Genomic DNA, 18,689 nt, shown 5'->3' with positions numbered 1-18,689 from the left:
CTGTTCTCCAGCTACTACACCCCAGAGCCCACTGCATCCTGCTCTTCCAAGCTCCCTTTCTGGGGGTCTTGATCAGGGGGTGGGGGCAACCAGCACCCTGGATCAGGCCTGGATTGTAGCCACTGTGATGTGGGGGCTGTGTCTCTCCTGGTTGCAAGGACAACATGCCCCCTGCAGCACTGAGAAGTGCTAGCACCTCAGCCTGGTCCACTGGGGGACAGGAACGTGGAGACAACCCGGGCATCTGGGCTCCCACCCCCAGGCCCCATGGCCCCCCACCCCTTAGGTGAGATGGGGCCCAGGCATCCAGGTCACGGGCTGTGGGGGAGGGGCTGATGAATGCCCCCCCACCACCACCACAACCCCTCTTGCCTTGGACCCAGGCACCTTCCCTGGTGCTGTGTGGCCGTTGCCAGGTACCAGGTTGCCATAGTTACTGTTGTCAAGTCCCCAGGACTGGTTGCCAAGGTGGGAGACAAGGGGGCAGCAGCTGTGCTGGACCCCCAAACTCCAGACCTGGCATCTGGGTCTCCTAATCCAGCTGGGCTCCAACCCCCTCCCATAGACCCCAATCCCTTCCCAGGGAACCAGTCATCCAGGCTCCCCCCTCTGACCTGGCCTGGCCTGGGGGAGGGGCCAGGTGACTTGTAACCCCAGGGGTCACACTCCCCATCACTCAGGGCCCCCCCGCAGCTGGGCAGGGGGACTGGGGGAGGGGCAGCCTTAAAGGGGCAGCATCCAGGCCTGGGACTCCACCCAACTGCCCTGGCAGTTAGAGAACCCAGGTATCTGGGTGCCCAGCTGGGGGCAGGGTTAGGGCAGGGGCAAGCTATTATTTTGGGTGGAGGGCCACTTACTGAGTTTTGGCAAGCCATCGAGGGCTGCATGACAGGTTGCCAGGGACAGATATTTATTTTCCAAATTTTTTAGGGGCCCTGCATGCTGGATAGAATGGCGTGGCGGGCCACATCCAGTCCACAGGCCACATTTTGCCCACCCCTGAATTAAGGTGACCTCGTTGCTCTGCCCCAGATCCTCCCCCTCCATGTGCAAGTCCCCCTGTTAACTCATGAGTACTCGTGCAAAAGAATCACGGAGCCAGGTCAGGTTCACAAGAACGTCTATAATGAACCATTTGGACAGGAAAGGCCGGCACAGTGGGAATGGCCAAGGCAACAGGAAATCCCGGCTCCCAACGGTGTCCAAAACAGGAAGTACCGGCTTCTTTTGGTACCTAGAACAGGAAGTCCCAGTCTCCAGTATCCAGAACAGGAAGTCCCGGCTTCTTTCACGGCAGAGAACAGGAAGTCCCAACCCCCATAAGTGTCCAAAGCAGGAAGTCTCAGCTCTTGCCAGTGCCCAAAGCAGGAAGTCCTGGTGCCCAATGGCACCTCAAACAGAAAGTCCCAGCCCCCATTGGTATCCAAAACAAGAAGTTCCAGCCATTGCCAGTGCCCAAAGCAGGAAGTCCCGGCTCCCATCAGTGTCCAAAACAAAAAGTCCTGGCTCTTGCCAGTGCCCAAAGCAGGAAGTCCTGACCCCCACCGGTGTCCAAAAATAGGAAGACCCAGCCCTCGTTGGTGTCCAAAACAGGAAGTCCTGACCCCCATAAGCACCCAAACCAGGAAGTCCAGGTCCCTGCCTTCCCCAGCCAAAATAGGAAGTCCCACCCTAGTTGGATGCCTTTACTCCTCACTTCCTGTCAGGTGGTGTCACTTCCTGTCTTAGTTTCCTCCAGAGCTGGGGGAGAATAGAGTCCCTCCCCCCAGGCCTGGTTCTGCCTCCCATTTGCTGGAGGGGGACAGTGGTCATCTTGGTCTGGTTGTTTCCAGCCCCGCCCACACCATCCCCACCCAACCAATTGGGATAAGACAGGCTCCACCCCCTTGAGGCCACACAGCCAGCCTTATGTGCTGGGGGGGCAAGGGGGGGAGAGATTCTCATTAACCCTATCACTTCCAGACTCCCCTATGGAGCCAGCAGGGGGAGGGTCCTGGTGTCTGGGGGGGCAGAGCTAGTGGGGAGCCATAAATCCTTGCCTCAGAGGGGTGAGAGCCATCCCCCTTAACCCCATCAGTGGTACCCCCCCCATCCATCCCCGTTAATCCTGTAACTGTTGGGAGGGGCTGGATCTCATTAACCCAATGAGTCCTAGAGGGGACAGGATCAATCTCCATTAACTCCATCGGTGCTGGGGGGACTGGATCTCGTTAACCCTGTCACTGTGGGGAGCGGTGGGGGAGAGGCTGGATCTTTCTCTGTTAACCCACTCAGTGTTGGGGGGATTGGCTCCACCTCCACTGACCCCATCAGTGCTGGGGGGGTGGGCTGGATCCATCTTCATTAACCCTGTCAGTGCCAAGGGGGGGGGCTGGATCTATTTCTCTTAACCCCCCTCAATGCTGGGGGGTGGTGTCTGGAGCTCGTTAACCCTGTCAGTGCTGGAGGGGCTGGATCTACCTCCGTTAGCCCCATCAGTGCTAGGGAGCTGGATCCATCTACATTAACCCTGTCAGTGCTGGGGGGCCTGGATCTGTCTATGTTAATCCCGTCAGTCCTGGGAAGGACCGGATCTGTCTCCGTTAACCCCGTCAGTCCTGAACGGGCTGGATCTGTCTATGTTAACCCCATCGGTGCTCGGGGTGAGGCGGGCTTGATCTGTCTGTTAACCCTGTCAGTGCAAGGAGGGGCCGGATCCATCTCCGTTCACCCCTCAAGCGCTGGGGGAGCAGGGCCAAGCCACTGGAGGGGCAAGGCCACAGGGCAGGGAGAAGTCAGCTCCCCGCCCCTCATACCTTGTAATAGATGTTGGCAGGGCTCTGGGGGGGCATCTCCTGGACAATGTAGACGGGGTGCCCATAGTCACCGCTCACCTTCTCGTAGTGGGGGCAGAAGGCGCCATCAGCTGCCCGCAGTGGGATGATGATGTCGCTGGGCTCTGAGCCATTGTTGTTGCCACCACTGCCAGCCCCCCCACCCCCACCGCCCCCACCACCTCCCCCACGCTTGCTAGGGCTGCCCAAGGCACCAAGCGACAGGGGCGGGTGGTGGGTGTCGCTGTGCTTTCCCCGCCGGCGCCGCCAGCACACGGTGCCCGTCACACCAGCTGCCAATAGTGCCACCACAGCTGCACCCCCTGCTGCCCCTGCCACGGCTGGCACATTAGACTGGGTCAGGGGGCCATCCACCCCCCCTGCACGCCCCGTCCCATTCCCGGAGCCTGCAGAGTGGGGGAAAAGAGAGAGAAATAAGGGGTCAGGGGAGGGGTTCCAGGCATCTGGGGCCCCAGACCCCACTCCCATCCCAGAGCTGGGGAGACAACCCAAGCATCTGGGCCCTGCTGTACCTGGGCTGCTATCCTTGCTGGGGTCAGCCCCTCCCAGGGTGCCTTGGTCCTTCACTGCTGGCGCCTCCGACCTGGACTTGGGGGAGACAGAGCCAGGATCTGGTGGGGCAGAGGGGCATGGGGGTCAGTGGAGCCCCCCAGCTCTGATGGTGCCCCTCACTCCTGACCCACAGCTCCCTGCAGCCCTGCTGGTGCCCTTCAATCCCAACCCACAGCCCCCTGCCCCCCCAGCCCTGCTGGTGCCCCTCACTCCCAACTTGCAGCCCCCTGCCCCCCCCCAGCCTGGGTCAATCAGTGCATTTACAGCTGTTTTTAGCACCTGCCAATCACAGAGCTGCCCCCCCCATGGCTGCCCCCTCCAATCACGAATGTCACTAATTATCTCATTTCAGGGACTCAGCAGGAATCAGCAAAATCAACTCATACAGGAGGAAAAAGGGGGGTGGGTGGCAGCACTTGGAGGCAGGAGAGAACTCAGGCATCCAGGCACCCAGCTCCCCTGCTCTGACCCACACAGACCCCCTCCCCTCACAGAGCTGGGCAGGGAACCCAGGCATCCGGGCCCTCGACTCACTCTGCCCCACTTTGAGGACGACCTTCATGCCCCGGCTCAGGCAGGCGCCGCCTTTCATGTTCTCCAGCCCCTCCTTGGTGCCGTCTGATGTGGCTGTGGGGGGACAGCATCAGGGGGCTGTGGGTCAGGAGTGAGGGGCACCAGCAAGGCCGAGGGACCAGTGGGGGGTCTAGCAGGGAGTGCCAGGCAGGGTGGGATGTGGGTTGGGACCCCACGTGCCTAGGTTCTCTTTTGCTGGGGGCAGGGGCTGCTGCGTAGGAGCAGAGAGGGGTTCCCTGCTAGGAATCAGCCCTTGCCCTGTCCTGCTGCCATGGCAAGCAGCAGGGACATCATCACAGGGGGAACCTAGGTGTCTCACACACACATTCACTGCTCCACTGTTCTCAGCAAATCCAGCCCCAGTGATGGATGGACCCGCAGGGAACCCAGGTGTCAGGGTGCCCAGCCCTCTCTCCCTGACCAAGCCCTGCTCCCCTCCCTGCCGGTGCCCCTCACTCCCAGATGCCTGGGTTCCCTGGGAGGGCAAGGGCCTGGTGGGACAAGGCCTGGGCCTGGGCCCCGCAGTGGGGGCGAGGTGTGGGCAGGTGCCGGGGGCACCCGCCATGCTCATGCAGGTGCTTTCACCAGGCAGGGGGGGCCTTTAAAGGGCCAGCACCTGCCTGCTGAGAACGCAGGAGTCTGGGACAGGCCTCACACACACCCCCTCCCCCCAGAGCCGGGAGAGTACCAGGATGTCCCGGATCCCGCTCCCCAGCCCTCACGCCCCTCCCAGAGCTAAAGAACCCAGGTGTCCGGCACCCAGCCCCCCCCAGGGGACCCTGGGACACCCTCCGATGATGTCACAGCCCCCAGGTGACACTGGGGCACTCTGTGATGATGTCACAGCCCCCAGGGGACCCCAGGACACCCAGTGATGATGTCACACACACCCCAGCCCCAAAGGGAAGCCTGGGGCACTCCACGAGGATGTCACAGCCCCCCTGGGGCCCCCACACCACGGTCACTCACTGATGATGTAATAGTCCTGGCGGGCACGGAACTCATGGCCCCAGAGGTTGGGGCTAAACTCCTGGAACTTGATGGTGAAGCGCACGTCGCGCTCAGGCCGGTCACAGGTGAGCAGCAGGGCAGGCGCAGGGCCGGATGGTGCAGGGCCGGGTGCGGGGCCGGGCGTAGGGGGCAGCTCACAGCGCGCCGCGGCTGTGCCACCCACCAGGTACAACTTGTACCACTCGTAGGCCTCACCCGGCAGCCCTGCACGCCCACCCTGCACCCCCGGACAGATCAGGTCCAGCCGGTCACCAATCTGTGGGTACAGCACGTAGCCGCCTGCACCTGCAAACCTGCAGGGACATGGCGCTGCTGTCAGGCCCACCTGGGCGCCTGGGTTCTCGCGGGCCGAGAGCTCAGACACCTGGGATCCCTATGGTGCTAGAAGTCCACACATGTGCACACACACAGAGACACACAGGTATCGGAGACACACACATGCACACAACCCAGGTGTCTGACACACACAACCCAGGCATCTGGGATACGCACATAGCACAAGAGTGAAGCCACTGCTCTGTGCACCACACACCACAACCCCCAGCCCAGCAGCACAACACAACCACACAAGCCTGTAACACAACACAACACAACACAGCCACCCCCACCCAGAGCATAATGGTCACCCCCCTGGCCTTTCCGCATGCAACCACATGCACACCATGGGCCTGTGACAGCACGCAAACGTGTGATACAACTGCACTCAGCCAGGGCCCAGATGCTGTATGTGCCACACAGCTGTACAGTACAATGCAATAAACACCACACAACCACCTGTAACACAAAGCAACACCACAACCACCACCCCATAACAGCGCAACAATGTAACCCCTACACCCTTGTAACTCAACAGAACAACACAACCCACCCTCCTGTAACAGTAGGCAACAATGAAACTCACCCCATCACCTAACGTAACACAACCCCTCCCTCCTATAACTCAACACAACCCCACACCCCCATAACACAAGCCAACGATGCAACCCCACAGCCCCCATAACACAACGCAACCCCCCTGACACAACCACACAAGCCTGTGACAGCAGACCACAACCATAGCCACCCAGGGCACAGCCACGGGGTGTGTGCAGTGCAACCCAGACACACAACACAACCACCTGCACTGGTGACACACCCCAACACAACAACCCAGTGGTACTGTAACACAACCACACCAAATCTGGGCACAAATAGTTGCTACGCAGTGCTGCCATGCAACCACACAACCCTACCATCATGTAACACAATGCAACTACACCCCTGCAGGGCACAGCAGCACCATAACTGCCATGCCAACTGCACAACCGCCCCCGACACAGTCCAGCCAGGCAACACCAGGCCCTACAACATGCAGGCCCCTAACACAAGCTGGCAACTACACACACACGTGTGAGTGTGTGTGTGTTCCCAGCTCAATCCCACAGACCCATGAGACTGCATGCACACCCCCCATGCTCCTGCAAAAGGACAGAGGCCCCCTCCCGCCCTCCCCTCCCCTCCCCGACCCAGGAGTCCTGAACAAGCCCCACCCCCTGGCTCCGTGGAAGGCGTCTGGGGGGCCCGGACACCTGGGATCCTCTTGCCTCTCCTCTCAAGTCATAAGGCAGAGGCCTCTGGGACCCAGAACCAGTTCACATGCCCAGTCAGACTGGGACAATGGTGGGGGGGCAGGGGGCTGCGGGTCAGGAGTGAGGGGCACTGGCAGGACTGAGGGGGGCAGGGGGGTGCAGGTCAGGAGTGAGGAGTACCTCCCTCTTTACAACACAGGAGAAAAAGGCCAGATTTGGGTCGCCGAGGATTTTTATTTTTTCACCCCCCGCAACCATGCCTACAAGGTTTTTTATTGTCCCAGTAAAACCCATGTTTTTTGGGTGATTTGGGGGCAAAAAGCTGCAAAGACTGAGGGAGGGGGATGGGGTTTGGCAGTGGAAAAGGGGATTTCCTGCATTTCACAAAAACTGGTGTTTTCGAGGAGGTGCTGAGGATGGAATTGGGGTTTTTGGGGGGATTTTGCCCCAAAGGGTCATGGAGCACCAGAGCTAGGGGGGGAGGGGGAGGCACAGGCCCAGAACCTAGGTGTCCAGGACACATGCACACACACACACTCACACAAACCATAGCAACACACAGCCAAACTGGAAACACAGACTCAGGCAGAGCTGTGAGCACATGGACAGGTGCACACACACATATCCTTGTCCCCAGGCTCTTGTTACATACACAGAGCGCAACTTCTCTTAAAGGCTACAAAAGTACAAACTCCTCATCCCTGATACACAAATTTCAAGAATTCACTGGTATAAACATACACCTACACAAAGAACCCAGGTGTCATCCCCCCCAGGGTTTTCCACAACCACACAAAACAGATACACACAGAACCCAGGTGTCTCACACATACACACAAACCAAGTGTCCCCTCGCACACACACACAGGACCCTGGTGTGCTGCCTCCCCCACACAGAGAATCCAGGTGTCACACACTCTATACTTACCCAACACACAGGAAGCCCCTCACACACCACACAGACAACACAGCTACACACACACACACCACTCAGCTGTACACACACACACCCCGAGGTAACTAAAAGGAGCCAGTTGGGAGAAATCCACACCTATCCACACAGCAAACACACATCCACACACACACAACCCCCCTCCTGACCACCATACACAGAGGTGAGTGTATAAAGCCATCAGTAAAAGATGTGTACACACACCTGGAAGAAGTTGTGAGTATCTAACACCACCCCCTCCACACACACAGAGTGCGACTAATTTCAAAAGATACACACACAGAACAACAAAAGTAAGGGCCATGGACACACATACACACACACGCTTTTTGTCCTCCATCTCCCAACACATACAACCCAGGTGTCTGGCACACCCTAACACACACACTTTTTGTTCCTTCCCACCCCACACAACCCGTGTGTCTGGCACATGCGCGCACACACACACTTTTTGTCTTGTTCCCAACCCCTCCCCCTACACACACACAGCACTCATGCTTCTGGCACACATGCTTACTTTTTGCCCCCCTGCACACGCGCGCGCGCACACACACACACACACACACACAACCCAAGTGTCAGGCACACCCATATCCTCCAACACACTTTTTGTCATCCTCCCATACATCCTCTCCAACACACTTATTTTTAGTTCCCCCAGCCTGTGCACACATGCACCTCCCCCCCAGGTGTCTGGCACACCTACACCCTCCCAACAAACACTTACTTTTTGTCCCCCTTCCCTCCTGCACACAGCCCCAGCACACTTGCCCCCTCCCTGCACATGCACGTGCATGCACACGCACACAACCAAAGCACACACCCCCAACACACACTTACTTTTTGCCCCCCCAACCCAACTGTCTGGCACACCCACACCCCAAAAAAACCCCTACACAGCCCAAGTTTCTCATACACCCACCCCAGCATGCACTTACTTTTTGTCACATACCTCTTTGCACACACACACACAACCCAAGTGTCTGGCAGTCCCCCAACAGACACTTATTTTTTCTCCTCCTCTCACGCAACCCAACTGTCTGACACACCCACACCCCCAATACCCCCCCCACAACCCAAGTGTCTCGCACACCCACCCCAACACACTTTTTGTCCCCCTCCCCCCTGCACACCTCCCTGCGCACACATTTTGTTTCCCCACCCTGCGCATACACACACACACACACACACACACACACACACACATACAGACACTACCCCCCAGTGTTTGGGCCATACCCCCCCCAACACATTTTTTGTTCCCCTTCCCCCCTGCACATTTCCCCAGTACACTTACTTTTTGTTTCCCTACCCTGTGTGCGCACACACACACACACCCTGTCTCACACACCTCAACACACACTTTCTGTCACCCCCATATACACAAAACCCAAGTGTCTGGCACACCCCCAACACCCCCTCCACACAACCCAAGTGTCTGGCCCATACACCCCCCCCAACACACAGTTACTTGTTGTCTGCCCCGCTGCTACCCCCCCCCCCACAGTGTCTGACACACCTATACCCCCAACATTCCCTGACACACACAACCAAAATGTCTGGCGCACCAACACCCCCACAACCCAAGTGTCAGACCCATACACCCCCCGCAACACACACTTACTTCTTGTCCCCCCGCTACACCCTCCCAAGTGTCTGGTGCACCCACAACCCCAACACACACTTTGTCCTCTGACACACACAACCCAAGTGTCTCATCCCCCCAAAACACAACCTGTGTGGCACACTCACACCCCAACATACTTTTTGTCTCTCCCACACACAACCCAAGTGTCTCGCACACCCACACACACACTTTTTGTCATCCTGCCTACACACACACAACCTAAGTGTCTGGCACACACACACTCCCAACACGCACTTATTTTTTGTCCCCCCCCGCCAAAACCCAAGTGTCTTGCAAACCCATAGCACCCCCCCAAAACATACAACCTAAGTGTCTGCCACCCCCCCAACACACTTACTTTTTGTCCCCCCCCATACCTGTCTTGCACACCTGCCCCCCAGCACAAACTCACTTTTTGTTCGCTGTGTTCCAGTACACTGGCTCCAGGCTCACAGCGGCTGCAACCCACGCCTCCAGCGCCGACACCAGCAGCCCCGCACACCACAGCCACGGGCCCATGACACCTCCAGGGGGACACGAAAAGCCGTGAGTGTTGCACAAATCCTGCCCCTCCCCCCCAATTTCTCCTGCCTCTTGAGTGTGTGTGGGTTCCCCCCCTCCCAATCCAGGGGTAACACAAGGCACAGGTAACACAGCACTGTGGGGTGGTCAAGCAGAGGCCTACACAAACTTCACACAACAGGGATGTGTTTTTTGGAGGGGGGCAGTGAAGGACCCCATGAAGGGGTGGTAGAGACCCCCCATATCTATGGGGTGGAGAGGGGTGCAGGAGGCAGGTCCTGGAAGGGAGGGGGGGTGGGGGGGGTGTGTGTGTGTGTGTGTGTGTGTGTGTGTGTGTGTGTGTGTGTGTGTGTGTGTGTGTGTGTGTGTGTGTGTGTGTGTGTGTGTGTGTGTGTGTGAGAGAGAGAGAGAGACAGACAGACAGAAACAGAGAGAGAGCGAGAGAGAAGGGAAGCAGCGGGAAGGGGCAAATGGGAAAAAGCGGAGAAAGGAGGAGGGACGAGGCGGGAGGAGAGAAGGAAGACACGGAGGTGGGAACAGAGCAGGGAATGGGCACGTATGCGTGCACAGGGACCCAGGCGTCTAGGGCGCGTGCACACGCACACACGCGCACGCACACACACACACAGACACGATCCAGGCATGTGAGTTCCATAGAGCCATAGATACACACAGGACCCAGGTGTCTGGGGGACACACACATGCACACGCGCACCTACACAACCCAGGTATCTCACAAACATGCAGATACACACACACACACACACACAGAGACAGGATACAGGCATCTGACACATGCACACAGGACCCAGGCATCTGGGACACAGAAATGGACACACATACCCCCCCCCCACCCCCCCCCAAGGATCCAGGCATCTGACATGCATAGACTCACACAGACACACACACATGATCCAGGCATCTAACACACACATACAGGACCCAGCATACACCCATCCCATGCATCTTGAGGATACACAACCCAGGTATCTGGGATGGATGGACACACACACACACAGGCACAACGCAGGTATGTCTCACACACATGCACACACCCAGGTGTCTGGGACACACATAGAGAATCCAGGCATCCCCCCCACCACACATACGCACACACAGTCTAGGTGTCTCTCTCACCCCCCACCCCCTGAGGATCCAGGCATCTGACACGCATACAGACACGCAGGATCCAGACATCTGGGACACACACAAACACAGGTAAGACATCTCATGCACACATGAGCCAGGACACACACACATGCAGGCACAACCCAGGCACGTCACACACCCGCACACACAGCCCAGTCATCCAGGGACACAACCCAGGCATCTCTCACACACACACAAAACCCAGGCGTCTGGGACACACAGCCCAGGTGGCTCTCACACATACACATGCACACACTCACCTCCCCAGGTGTCCAACACACACAAGACACACACAGAGGACCTCATTGTTTAACACACAGAAACACGCAGAGGACTCAGGTGTCCCACACACAACCCAGGCATTCCCACCCCCTCCTTCAACACACACACTGCAGGTGACCCAAACAGACACACAGATGCACACAACCCAGGCTTGGACACACCCCTTCCCTACCCCACCACACGTTGGCCGCTGAAGTGGGCACCAGTGATTCCCATCCACAGCACCTAGCTGGGGGCCAGGATGCCTGGGTTCCCCCCAGCTCTGGCGGGGGGGGGGGTGTCTAGTGCGCTCTAGCGAGGGGGAGCCTGGGCCACCCCAGCTCTGTCCCTGGGCCCTCCTGGTTCTCCCCCCAGCAAGGTGAGAACCCAGGTGTCTGGGACTGGTGGGGGGGAGGACTGGCAGTGCCCAGGATAACTACAGGTCACTGGCACCACCTGGTGGCTGAATAGGGAAGTGGAGTGTGTGTGCGCGCACATGCATGTGTTGGAGGGCACTACACACACAGGACCCAGGTGTCCATGTGTGTGCATGTGCACGTTGTGGGGGAGGGTGTTATCGCACACACAGAACCCAGGTGTCTAGTGTGTGTTGGGGGGTGTTACTACACACACACACACACAACGCAGGCATCCAAGTGTGTTTGCGTGTGTGTGTGTATGCGCTGCCAGCCCCACCTGCTCTAACCTCCCCTCCCCAAGAACCCAGGCATGCTGGGGCAGAGTCCCCTTTAAGGATCCCCTGCCTGTCCTCCCAGGTCACCCTGGTCCCTGCTTTGTGACATCACCACAGTTGCCACAGCAACGACGATGCTCTTGGAAACCAGCAACACAGGTGGGGACAGGGGGTGCCAAGCAACGGGGCCAGGTGGGATCTTAAAGGGGCCACGACCAGACATGAGGACCCCTGCCCTGGGTGTCCTGCCCTCGAGATGCAGCCAGCTCTGGGGTGGGTCCCAGCTGCATAGAACTGGGACCCAGTGCTGAGGTGCAGCCAGCTCTGGGGTGGATCACAGTTGGATATAACAGGGACCTGGTTACTGAGATGCAGCCAGCTGTAGGGTGGGCCCTGGCTGCATATAACAGGGACCCTCATTTGGCTATGAAATGCAGCCAGCTCTGCAGCAAGTCATGACTGCATATAACAAAGAGCCTGTCACTTGGCACTGAGGTGCAGAGCCAGCTCTGGGATGCGTCACAGCCGCATATAACAGAGACCTAGTTGCTGAGATGCAGCCGGCTCTGGGGTATGTCATGGCCACATATAACAGGGACCTGGTTACTGAAATGCAGCCAGTTCTGGGGTGTATCAGCTGCATATAACAAGGACCTGTCACTTGGCACTGAGATGCAGCCAGCTCTGGGGTGAATCAAGTCCATGTATAATAGAGCCTAATCACCCAGGACTGAGATGCAGCCAGCTCCAGGGTGTGTCACAGCCACATATAACAGGGACCTGATTGCTGAGATGCAGCCAGCTCTGGCGCTAGTCCTAGCTGGATATAACAGACACCTCAACAGGTGCTGAGATGCAGCCACTTCTGGGGTGTCATGGCCAGGTATAACAGGGACCTGGTTGCTGAGATGCAGCCAGCTCTAAGACAGAACAGCTCCCCGTAACCCCCTCCAGGGCTCAAATGCAGCCAACTCTGGGGTGCAGTGGCTGTTTCCACAGCCCCTCCCCCTCCCCCACTAGAAAAAGAACCCAGGCATCTAGCCTCCCCAGCCCAGATACCCTTCCACAGCTGTCCTCCGCACCTGTCCCTACCTCAGAGTCTCACCAATGGGATACTGGGAGAACTGGGAGCCCCAGTGCCATTGCTTGGGAGGGGGGTGCCTGGGTTCTCTCCCAGCTCTGGGAGCAGGGTCTGCTGAGTTGGTGGGGGTTGGGAGCCCAGATGCCCAGGTTCCCTGCAGGGATGATTCCACCTGTTTTGGGGCTGGGGAAGTGACACTGGCTGCCTCCCAAAGGGAACATGACACAGCACGGCACCCCCCCCCCCCGCCACTGGGAACCCAAAATCTGGACCCCCCACAAGAAAGGAGGCTGAGCCGGGGTCCAAAATCCATGTAATATAAATCAAATACAAAAAAAATACGGAGGTGGGGGGGGGGCGCACACACACCCCTACCCACACACACAAAAGTATGGATAATGCTTAAATGTGTGTGCATGAAATACATCAACTTGTGAACACACCCCCCCCAGATGAAGTGGGATACACCCCCCCTTCAACTGAGGGGTTGTGTTACAGCCCCACCACATATGTATAGGTGCAAGCATCACTTTATTCAGTGTGTGTATGTGCCTATGACACGAACACACCCCCATGTGTGCACACACCAGGATGACTAACATGTTATACTGTGTTTGTGTGTTACACCCCCCCATGCCTATAGGTGCAGACATCACTTAGTTCAGTACACGTATGGGCGCATGACATCCACACACCCGTGTACAGTTAACACGCTATACCATGCGTGCGCACATGCTTGTGTTACACACACCCATGTGTATACATACAGGCATCACTTTATTCAATGTGTGTGTCTGTCACGCACACATCTGTGCACACACACACACACACACGGATGGCTAACATGTTACACTGTGTGAGTATGTTACACATTGCACACCCATGCTGTAATGGATGTTGTATGCCACACACATACACACACAGTTATCACTGAATATAACCTCTGCATGCACACACGCATCTCAATGATCCCTGGCTTGCTCACACACGCACACGTGTGAGGATGGCATGCACACACACAATCCCTTCCAGCCATCCTCCATGAGTGCACAGCTCCCTGCCCTGACAAATACACCTATTTACATCTCCCCCTAACCCCCTACACACACACACACCCCCACACCCCCCCCCCAATGAATGCCAGTTGGGGGTACACACACTCAGAATCCAGGTGTCTGGAAAACACACACACACACACACACACCTCCCCCCCAGTTAACACTAGTGGGGGGTGGGAGGTTCTGGACTTGGGCACACGCAGAACCCAAGTGTTAAACACACATGCACGCACACAGAGAACCCAGGCATCTGTGGGGGAGCACCCACATTGCCGCCAACCTTAGCAGTGAGACCCCGCATCACATCCAAGCCTGGAGGGTGGGCAGGTCACAGATCAGGCTAGGCCTCCTGCCCCCTCATGCCACCACAGCTGCAAAGCACTGTGGGAGCAGGGGGCAGGGAGCCCCCATCCTCCTCGTCGCTGTTGTCCCACAGTGCTATGAAGACCCCTCACATCCAAGCCTGGGAGGGTGAGGGGCAGGTCACAGGTCAGGCTAGGCCTCCTGTCCCCTGCCTGGGATGGCACACCACCACAGCTGCAAGGCACTGTGGGAGCGGGAGGGCAGGGAACCCCCTTCCTCCTCATCACTGCTGTCCCACGGTGCCGCGAAGACCCTTTGCCCCGAGGCGCTGGCCAGCAGTGGCAGGCTGGGGTGCAGGCTGGGGTGGGGGGTGGCAGGGCATCAGAGAGTAGGACCCAGGTGTCTAGGCTCTGCCACCCCCAGAGCTGGAGGGAACCCAGACATCCTCCCCCACCCTGTACCTGATACCGTTGACACAGTCGGGTACAGCCTGGAAGGCGAGGGCCGGCTCCAGCACGGGCTCAGGAGTCCCAGGGGGGGGCTGTGCCATGTCCCAGGCACAGATCAGCCCCCCTGTGTCACCACTCACCAGGTACCGCCCACTCCTGGGAGGGGCAGAGTGACCTGGGGAGGGTGCTTGGGCACCCCCAGCCTTGGAGGGGAATGACCATTAGGAGGTTTAGGGTAGGCCCGGGGTTGGGGACTGGGAGATGGACAGCCCAGTGAAACCAAGAGAACCCAGGCATGGGGGGGCAGGGGTCACTCACGGGTCAAGGTCGAAGTAAAGGCGCTGGTTGGTGGCTGCGCGGCGCCGCAGTGACACCAGGACCTGGCCCGGCTGCCGCAGGTCCCACACCCGCACCTCGGGGTCCTGGGGGCAGGACCGTCAGCCTCCGCCCCTGGGCCTGAACCCCAAGACCCAGGCCCCACCCCAGACCACACCCACAATTCTCTAGCCATACCCCCAAGCCCCCAACCCTAAGCCCCGCCTGGTCCTACCCCCACCCCCAGAGCCAACCCACAAGACTCTAGCCCCTCCCTCAAAGCTAACCCTGAAGGCCCTAGCCATGCTCAACTCCTAGCCTCACCCCAGACCCCACCCACAAAGCTCTAGCCCTGCCCCCAAATACCTAGCCCCACCCCCAGCCCTGCCCCCAAACTCCTAGCCCACTCCTGGAGTCCAAGCCCCACCCCTTGGCCTTGCCCCAGAACCCTTCCACAAGGCACTAGTCCCACCCCAAATCCCTAGGCCCACCCCCAGACCCCACCTACAACTCGAGCCCCACTCCCAGACCCCACCCCCCACCCAAAACCTGCCCCCAGTCCTAGCTCCGACCTCAGACCCCGCTCCAGACCCCACCTACACAGGTCTAGCCCCACCCAGAGAAGCTACCCTCAAGGTCCCAGCCATGCCCACCTTGCGGGCACCAGTGAAGAGGCGCTGGCCATCAGGCGCAAAGAGCAGATGGGTAATGCCGCCACAGTGGCCGCGCAGCAGCGCCAGGGGGGTACCGTCGGCCCGGGCATAGAGTGCTGCTGTGCGTGCGTATGAGGCGGCCGCATAGATGGGCTGCGCTGGGCTGAAGGCAATGCATGACACGATGCCGCTTTGGCCCTGCCGCTTCGCTGCTCAGGGAGGAAACAAGCTGGTGTTAATCCTGGAGCCTACTGAAGGTGTTCACTCTGGAGCCTACTGAGGGCAGCCCACAACCTGCTTTTTTGCTGCACGGGGCTGGGAATAACATGCCATTCACCCTGGAGCCTACTGATGCCCCCATTTAGCAAACAAACAGGTTGTGGGTTGGCATGGGGAGAGGCTGCCATTAAGCCTGATATACCCCAAGACCAACCGCTCTTCTCAACACTTCCACCCTCGCAAAGTGTCACTACTGCATTCACTCCAAAACCTAACAGTGGGAGAAAAAAGCCAAACCAAGAGGCTATCTTATCCCAACTCTCTCAGCAGGCATGAAATCCAGGCGTCCCAGGGATCCCCCTCCCCCCAGCAGCAGGGAGGGGTGGGGGAGTGTCTCACCAAAGGTGGGTCGCACCTCGCAGGTCCGGCCTGGGCGCTCCGTGTCAAAGACCCTCACAGTCTTGTCAGAGCCGCAAAAGAGCTGGGCCCCATCAGGGGTGAAGCAGAGCGAGTGGGCAGCTGTCAGCTCGTCCTGGGGGGAGGGGGGGCATCAGGGCACCTGGGTTCTCTCCCTGGCACTGCCAGGGGATGGAGGAGTGAAAGAAGGGGGGGTTGGGGGCCTGGATTCTCACCCCAGCGCCACGCCAGGGGGTGGAGGTGGTGGTAGAGGCAGCCCGGACATCTTTGCTCTCAGCAGGGAAGTAAGATCTGGCGAGGCCAAGGCATAGGGAGCTGGAAGCCCAGACGCCCGGGTCTGCAAACACTCACCAGGTGGTTGTAGCAGCGGTATGTGGCCCGCAGCTCCCCACTGAAAGCATCCCACACGTGGATCGGGTTGTCCCGGCTGCTGCTGGCCACGCTGTGTGGGGGAAACAGACATGAGGGGAGGGGCAGAACCAGCCACTGCCCCACCCCTGGGGGAGGAACCTAAACCCCCCAAGATGCAACCAGCGGCAGACAGAGCAGCCAAACGTAACCAGGCTCAAGGACAGGCAGGAGGGGGGCAAGAAGGCAACAGCCAGGCCCAACGCCCCAGCTAGGCAGGATCCAGCCCTGGGCAGGGCAGGATGACTCACAGGCAGGTGGACGGCTTGGCCGAGCTCATCAGCGGGAACCAGCAATAGTCATAGATGGTGTCTCCCTCAGCCATGCGCAGCACTGGGCTCTGGGGGGGAAGGGGGCAGCTCAGACACCTGGGTTCCCTCTGGCTCTGAGAAGGGAGTGGGGGCTGGGAGCCCAGACACCTGGGTTCCATGTGCCCTGGGAAAGGAGCAGGGACTCAGATCCCTGGGTTCCCTGTGCCTTCCCGGGGAGGGCAATGAACAGGCTGGAGAAGGGGGGGATGGGAGCCCGGATGCCTGGGTTCCCCCCGCTCCCAGGCCCCACCATCTCAGCAGCAGACCCCCCCATGGGGCCGTACAGTTCGGGGGGCAGGTCATAGATGCGCAGGGTGTTGTCAGCACTGTTGCTCAGCAGGCAGGAGCCGTCCGGGGCCCTGTGAGGGATGCATGTGCCTACCTCAGTTTCTCTTTCTTTGTCTCCCAGCTGCCCCCCTGGAATGATGGGGGGGTTTTGGGGTGCTGCCCCCTGCAAGTCAGGGCCTCCCTCTGACGCCAGCGCTGGGCCCACCCCGCCCCAAACCCCCTCCCCTTTTCCTCTGTTTGGGAGGTCTCACCACTTGCAGCCCTTGAGGAAGTTCTCGGGGACGCGGCCGTACTCAGCCCAGGCGCCCGTCAGCAGCACAGGGGAGCACCCAAATTCATAGGCCGGCAGGCTGGGGGGAGGCGGGGTGTCAGAAGGACCCTGGTGTCCAGACCCCCCCTGCTTCAACCCCCCCCGAACCTGAGCAGAACCCAGATGTCCAGACCGCCCCTCATACTCACTAATACACCTCTTCTCTGGGCCCCTCCCCTGGCTCCGGCCCCTCCCCTGCATCCCCCAAGTGGGGGCTGTAAGGAGGTTCCAGGGGGGCAGGGTCCCCCATGGCTCCAGAGTCTGGGAGCACTTCTTCCATGGCACTGGGGGTGTCAGATCCAGGGTGGGGGCTTGGGGTAGGCATGCCTGCCAGGGGAGGGTGCTGGAGGAGAGAGGCAGGGGATTACGGAGGGCGGCGGGACATCCAAACTTCTCTCCCACCCCCATTCACACCTGCTGGGGGGTGTGGATAGTCCCATTGGCAGGGGGGAGTTAAGGTGTGGGGGGCTTGGACTGTCCCATTACCTTAGGTTGGGGGTCAGGCTGGGGGGATGGACTGCCCATTGCTCTGGGGGATCAGGTTGGGGCGGTGGGCTGTCCTCTTGCCCTGGGCCGGCCAGAGAAGGGGGTGCTGGACCGTCCCACCACCTGCCCGGGCCTCCCGCAGAGACACGCGCTGCTCAGCGCCTGGAAGCCGCCATGACACTCAACTCTCACGAGAACTCGCAGACTCCGGTTCAAACCTCCCGTTCCCGCGTGAACTCAACGTCACATCTCGCGAGAGCCTCGCGCCAGCCCTGACCTGTTGCGAGCGCTCCTTTTGGAAGCTCTCGCGAGAATTTCGACGGGGGAGGTGCCGCGGCCGCCAAATCCTGCGGTCTTCCGGCCCAGGCGTCGCGCGACTTCCGCTCCACCTCATACCGCGCGAAATTTCGCGCTGCCCTGGCCATCCTCCCTGAAAATCCCACGAGACGTGGACCTAAGTCTCACGAGATCTCGGCGGCTTGGCTGCACTTAAACCCTTCGTACGCCCCACCAAGAGCCTCAGGCCGGCCCGGCCCGGCGAGTACCCCTCACTCAGGACTCGCAGCCTAAGGGCTTGTGGGACCCTGGGCTCTCGCCTTCCCCCGCCAGCCGAGATGGATCCCAGGCGTCCGGACCCACCCCCGTTGC

General features: G+C 59.3%; 1 protein-coding gene across 11 annotated transcripts; it reads right to left on the bottom strand.

The window, feature by feature from the left end:
* Window positions 1–1,103: 1,103 nt before the first annotated feature.
* EFNB3 (ephrin B3) lies at window positions 1,104–18,467 on the bottom strand. Of its 11 annotated transcripts, XM_090052483.1 has the most exons (13): window positions 18,319–18,467; window positions 18,042–18,203; window positions 17,705–17,898; window positions 17,497–17,595; window positions 17,208–17,316; window positions 16,898–16,986; window positions 16,590–16,680; window positions 16,221–16,353; window positions 15,603–15,811; window positions 14,953–15,056; window positions 14,647–14,790; window positions 9,530–9,641; window positions 5,073–5,263 (listed from the first exon to the last, which is right to left on the bottom strand). In XM_090052483.1, exons 2-13 carry the CDS (start codon window positions 18,078–18,080, stop codon window positions 5,219–5,221), a joined length of 1,368 nt encoding a protein of 455 aa, XP_089908609.1. In that variant the 5' UTR covers window positions 18,081–18,203; window positions 18,319–18,467; the 3' UTR covers window positions 5,073–5,218. The 11 variants fall into 11 exon arrangements, 9 of the variants coding, with proteins under 9 accessions (XP_089908615.1, XP_089908612.1, XP_089908609.1 ...); XR_016443043.1 differs by lacking the exon at window positions 5,073–5,263 and having other exon boundaries at window positions 9,533–9,641; window positions 14,647–14,837; XM_090052480.1 differs by lacking the exons at window positions 5,073–5,263; window positions 9,530–9,641 and adding an exon at window positions 9,925–14,543.
* Between the last annotated feature and the right edge of the window lie 222 nt (window positions 18,468–18,689).

This window comes from Crocodylus siamensis, chromosome 6 (assembly GCF_052110815.1).
Source record: "Crocodylus siamensis isolate JL-2025a chromosome 6, ASM5211081v1, whole genome shotgun sequence".
In the NCBI taxonomy this organism is placed as follows: Eukaryota; Metazoa; Chordata; order Crocodylia; family Crocodylidae; genus Crocodylus; species Crocodylus siamensis.
Note: the sequence above shows the minus strand (reverse complement) of the source record. Positions and strands in the feature narration are given on the sequence as shown.

Coding starts and splice junctions, on each gene's coding strand:
- EFNB3 (XM_090052480.1), bottom strand. CDS start 18,080: ATGGGCAGTCCATCCCCCCAGCCTGACCCCCAACCTAAG. Junction 15,812..16,220: donor CGAGGTGCGACCCACCTTTG/GTGAGACACTCC, acceptor CTCCCTGAGCAG/CGAAGCGGCAGGGCCAAAGC. Junction 15,057..15,602: donor TCTTCACTGGTGCCCGCAAG/GTGGGCATGGCT, acceptor TCCTGCCCCCAG/GACCCCGAGGTGCGGGTGTG.